This window comes from Trichechus manatus, unplaced genomic scaffold (assembly GCF_000243295.1).
Source record: "Trichechus manatus latirostris isolate Lorelei unplaced genomic scaffold, TriManLat1.0 scaffold00227, whole genome shotgun sequence".
Taxonomy (NCBI): Eukaryota; Metazoa; Chordata; class Mammalia; order Sirenia; family Trichechidae; genus Trichechus; species Trichechus manatus.
Genome location: NW_004444163.1, coordinates 318,664 through 323,430, shown reverse-complemented (window position 1 = coordinate 323,430; position 4,767 = coordinate 318,664). Strand labels below are relative to the sequence as shown.

At 39.0% G+C, this 4,767-nt stretch overlaps 1 protein-coding gene across 1 annotated transcript; it reads right to left on the bottom strand.

Moving 5' to 3' along the window:
- Positions 1 to 2,072: 2,072 nt before the first annotated feature.
- TMEM225 (transmembrane protein 225) lies at positions 2,073 to 4,547 on the bottom strand. Its single transcript, XM_004389004.1, has 4 exons — positions 4,367 to 4,547; positions 3,601 to 3,747; positions 3,220 to 3,354; positions 2,073 to 2,317 (listed from the first exon to the last, which is right to left on the bottom strand). The coding sequence occupies exons 1-4, from the start codon at positions 4,545 to 4,547 to the stop codon at positions 2,073 to 2,075; spliced, it is 708 nt and encodes a 235-aa protein (XP_004389061.1).
- Positions 4,548 to 4,767: the final 220 nt, after the last annotated feature.

Genomic DNA, 4,767 nt, shown 5'->3' with positions numbered 1-4,767 from the left:
GGAAGGATATTAAAAAAAAAACCTGAATAAATAGTACCATATTCATGGATTGGATAAATAAATATTATTAACATAGTCAATTATCCTCAAATTACTTAATAAACTCAATGCAATTCTAAATAAACTGGGATTTTTGTGTAATCACACAAACTGATCCCTCTACTCATATGGGAAACAAAACTCCAAGAATAGTCAAGATAATTTTGAACATGAACAAGGACTTGAGCATATTAAATATCAAGACTTACTTTTACTTCAACATAATTAAGAGTGTGGTATGGTGCAGGGATATAAAACTAGACCAATGGAATATAGTAGAGAGATCAGAAACAGACTCACATATATATATATTTGATATACAATGGAGGTTACACCAATAGGGAATTGGATTAAGCCACAAAATGTTCTGGATACAAAGTTATCTAATAGAAAATAAATAAAATTGTATCTGAACCTTATCTAACTCACAGAAATTATTTCTAATGGGAGTAAAGAGTAGGGAAGGATTTCTTAATCAAGACACAATAAGGCACCAGTTAAAAGAGAAAGATTAATACATTTTATTACATTTAATTTAAATACCTCTGTAAAACAAAAAGCCGTCATAAACAAAATTAAAAGCCAAGGCATAGCTGGGAAAACATCTTTTCAATGCCCATAACCAGTCGGTATTAGTTTGCAGTATATATGAAGAACTACAAATGAGTAAGAAATAGACAAGTAATCCAGTAGGAAAATGGCCAAAGGATACAAACAGTAATTCACAGAAGAGGAAATCCAAATGCTCCATAATCTAATCAAAGGTGCTCAAACTCAGTAATAATCAGGAATATGAAAATTAAAACAACACTGATTCAAATTGCCAGAAATTAAAAAGGCTGACGACACAAGTGTTGACAAGGGCAGGAGGAAACCAGAGTTTTCATATACTTCTGGTGGAAAGTGTATATTGATACAACTATTTTGAAGATAATTTTGTCAGTATTTAAGCAACTTCATAATGACTATACTCTTTGATCCAGCAATTCCAGTTCTAGATAAATACCCTAGAGAAACCCTAGTTCATGGACAGAACATTGTTTCTAATAGAATAAAGGGAAACAAATAGACGTTCATCAGTTGGGGAATGGATATTTACACTATAGTGTAGCTCTACAATAGAAAGCCTACTAGTAGAATAAATAAAGTAGAACTAAATTTATCAACATGGATAAATCTCAAAAACAAAGTTGAATGAACAAAGCAAGTTGTAGAAATGTAAGCTGTACCCCGAAAACCAAAAACCAAACCTGTTGCCCTCTAACCGATTCCAATACATAGCGACCCTATAGGACAGATAAAACTGCCCTACAGAGTCTCCCCGGAGTGGCTGGTGGATTTGAACTGCTGACCTTTTGGTTAGCAGCCGAGCTCTTAACCACTGTGCCACCAGGGCTCCATAATCTGTACAGTATGATTACATTTAATAATTTTTGAAAACCTGGAAATCTAGCCTATATAATTCTTATAGACCCATCAAGTAGTGAAAATGACATGAATGTAAAACAATCAGCAGTGCATTCTTAAAAGTGCTAAATGATGAGAGAAAAGGGAGGGAAATAACACTGGGGAAATTTTAAGAGGCACATCCGTTATATCTATAAATTTAATTAAAAAACATCTAACATAAATAAGGCATAAAATTAAGATTTCATAAAGTTGGGTGATGTGCACACAGGTGTTTGTCATATTGTTTTGTATTCTTTTCTATATATTTGAAATATTTCACAATAAACTAAACAAATAAAAGAAGTAAAATATACTATATATTATTCTGAATCTTTGATATATAGAGTTAACAATACAGCAAATATTATTTATATAATAATATTTTATTATATTAAAAACAAATGTTTTGGAAGAAACTATTTGTTCAGCAGTCCAGGATTCTTCTGAATCTTCTTACAGACCCCAGTCCATTCACAATTACATAATGCAGAACACAGACAAAATAGTTGGAGATGGACACAGCACACGCACTCAAAGCTGTTTCCATAAAGATTAACAAAGACTGAAGCATACAGACTGTTGAGTCATAGAGCCCAGGTTACACGACGTACTTGAACTGGTGGTGATTTGTCTAGAACATCACCCTTTACACTCACGGAGTGCAGACGGACAATGCTACGAGGCTTTATACTAGGGTCTGCTGTTGAAATAACTTTGATAGAATTCCCAGATTGTGGTACTTCGTTACGTTCCCTATCAGATTTGTTGATGATGTTCAGGCAGGTAAAGTGCTTGACAAACTGCAAACTGTTTAGGATAGAGAGGATCCCTGGGAAAAAAAGAGAAGCCGGAGGAGAGGAATGAAGGAACAACTGAGAGTCACAGAGACATTTTCCTCGATGTTGTTAGAGATAGCTTGACCCTAAACCCTGTGGATCTCTTTGAAATGCCCCAAGCCTTCCAGAAAGCTTTAGTAAGAGACTGGAAGTGTGTGTAAAATAGCTTAAATGCTGCTCAACTCAACAAATTTGGTGCTTCTTTTTGAAAAAATGCCCTGGTGGTGTAGTGGTTAAGAGCTACGGCTGCTAACGGAAAGGTTGGAGGTTCAAATCCACCAGCTGCTCCTTGGAAACCCTATTGGGGCAGTCCTACTCTGTCTTATAGGGTCACTATGAGTCAGAATCTATTTGATGGCAATGGGTTTGGCTTGGATGGGTTTTTTAAAAAAGACATGCATCTGTCTGGATTAGGAAGTATAATTCCATACAAAATTTTAAAGATGTCTTAGAAAAGAGGGTCTCCAAGTGTTGGTGGGTGGCTTTTCAGCATTGGATATTTTTTCTCTCTGCCCTTGAACTGTCTTGGCACCACACTGCACACTCAGGGTCACTAGCCCTCTCCACTTCACTGAGGATTCCCTCTCAGCCCCTCTCCTTTTAGTTATGACTTTGATAATTATTTCTGTCCTGACGTGGAGAGAAAGACAGAAGAAAAGGTGGAAATGAGGACCTGCCCTCTGAGGCAAGTATACCAAACATTTCACACAGCCCTAATCTCCAGTTTGCTCCCTTGTAGGAACTGTCCTGGAAAATGAGTTGGGTTGATCTTTACCTGTTTAACGTGGAAAGCTTGGTATTTTTCCCCCCATTCACCTTTCGTAGCTTTTCACCCTCCCCTTCATCAGGAGTAGATTGGTCCATATTACCCTTCAAGGGCCCTGGAGACACTCACCACAGGTAACAAAGAAGGTAACGATTACGTAGGCAGTGTAGGGGATCCAGGTGATCTTGTAACTAGAGTAGTACACGGATTGACCTTGCCTTAGCTTATGGTGATACAGTAGGAGTGCAGAGAGCAGAAGGATACCTGATGTCCAGACAAAAGGAGAAAAAAAATCCCTTCTGATGAATTTGTTTCCAGTACTCAAGTCTTAACCCAAGAGATACATCTGACTTCCAGGCCTCCACCCTGTCCAACTGCACCTTGTGCAAAGACAGACCCTGTTTCAGTGGTAGCCAGAGAATTGGGAAGGCTGAATTAGTCAGAAACTACAGGCTGGGCCCACAAACCAAGTATACTTCCAAGCCTGAGTTAGGGGAGCCAGGAAGTTACCTGTGAGGAAACTGAGGAAGGCAGTGATGAAGTGGATATATTTGGTTTGAGGAATCAGATAGGTGAATTCCATACCCAGGACCAAGTTAAGGAGGAATGAAAGACTGAGGGTCAAAATCATCATGATCCTGACCACTTCCAGGTCATCTGTTGGAAAGCAGAAGCTGTATTGAGAGAAGGACAGATATTTCTTCTAGGCTCATTTCCACCTGGGGTCCATAAATCTCTAGGTAAAAATGGGAATAGGGTGAAAGATTTGATTAAATAATAAAGAGGGAAGGGGAGGAGAGAATAAAAAGGCAGGAAACTTAAGCTGAATGGGAGACCAGAAGAAAATATTGTCTATCTTGATGTGTCTATATGCCTCTTTCTCCTCTGTTCTTTTCTGAGAACCCATTTCTTGTTAAATCTCCCAATTCACCCTGACCCTGGCACTTTTCTTGTACCAATATAACCTACTTTCCCCGTTGCCATTAATCTTTCTTTCATATCCCTCAAGCTCTAAATGTGCTGACCACCCCGTTGCTACTGCCGAGGCTTCTCAAGTGTCCAGCAATAAAGCCTGTGGGCTTCTAAACTTTCCTCCAAAGCATGCAAAGAGTGAGATTTTGGAGTCTGCCTTGACTGTGTTGATTATGAAAGTGAGCACCCTGCCGCCTGAGGAAGTTGCACCAGAGAATAATGGGCAAACTGGTAAGATGAATGGAAGTCAAGGAAAGATGAACTCTCTCTCTCCACCCGTCTCTTTCCATAGTCTGGTTCTGACCTTCTGGCCAAGTCGTAATGCAACATAGCATCCAGGGACTGTGGTTTATTGTGATTTTTTTTGCTTCCAACTTCAGTTCAACCCATTTTTCCGCGATGGTTCCCATCACCAAGATGACTAAAGACAAGGAGGAGAGGATCATGTTGGTGGTCTGGATACTTCTGATTGATATGTCCACCATGGTCTATGGATTTTCTAGTTGAGACGACCACAAATCTCTCACGTGTAGATTTCTCTTCTCTTCTCTGATTTGATTAGTCACAGGGCAAAATCTGAACTTTGAGTGATTGCTGAGGCATTGACATTGGCAGAAGCTGAAGTATCCTATGGAACAGAGAAGATAGTTCCCACCCTTCACCACTCCTATATCTGGGTCAGCCTGCTGTCAGGGCTGCTAACTG

Coding starts and splice junctions, on each gene's coding strand:
- TMEM225 (XM_004389004.1), bottom strand. CDS start 4,547: ATGGTGGACATATCAATCAGAAGTATCCAGACCACCAACATGATCCTC. Junction 3,355..3,600: donor CTTCCTCAGTTTCCTCACAG/GTAACTTCCTGG, acceptor TCTGGACATCAG/GTATCCTTCTGCTCTCTGCA. Junction 2,318..3,219: donor TACCTTCTTTGTTACCTGTG/GTGAGTGTCTCC, acceptor TTTTTTTCCCAG/GGATCCTCTCTATCCTAAAC.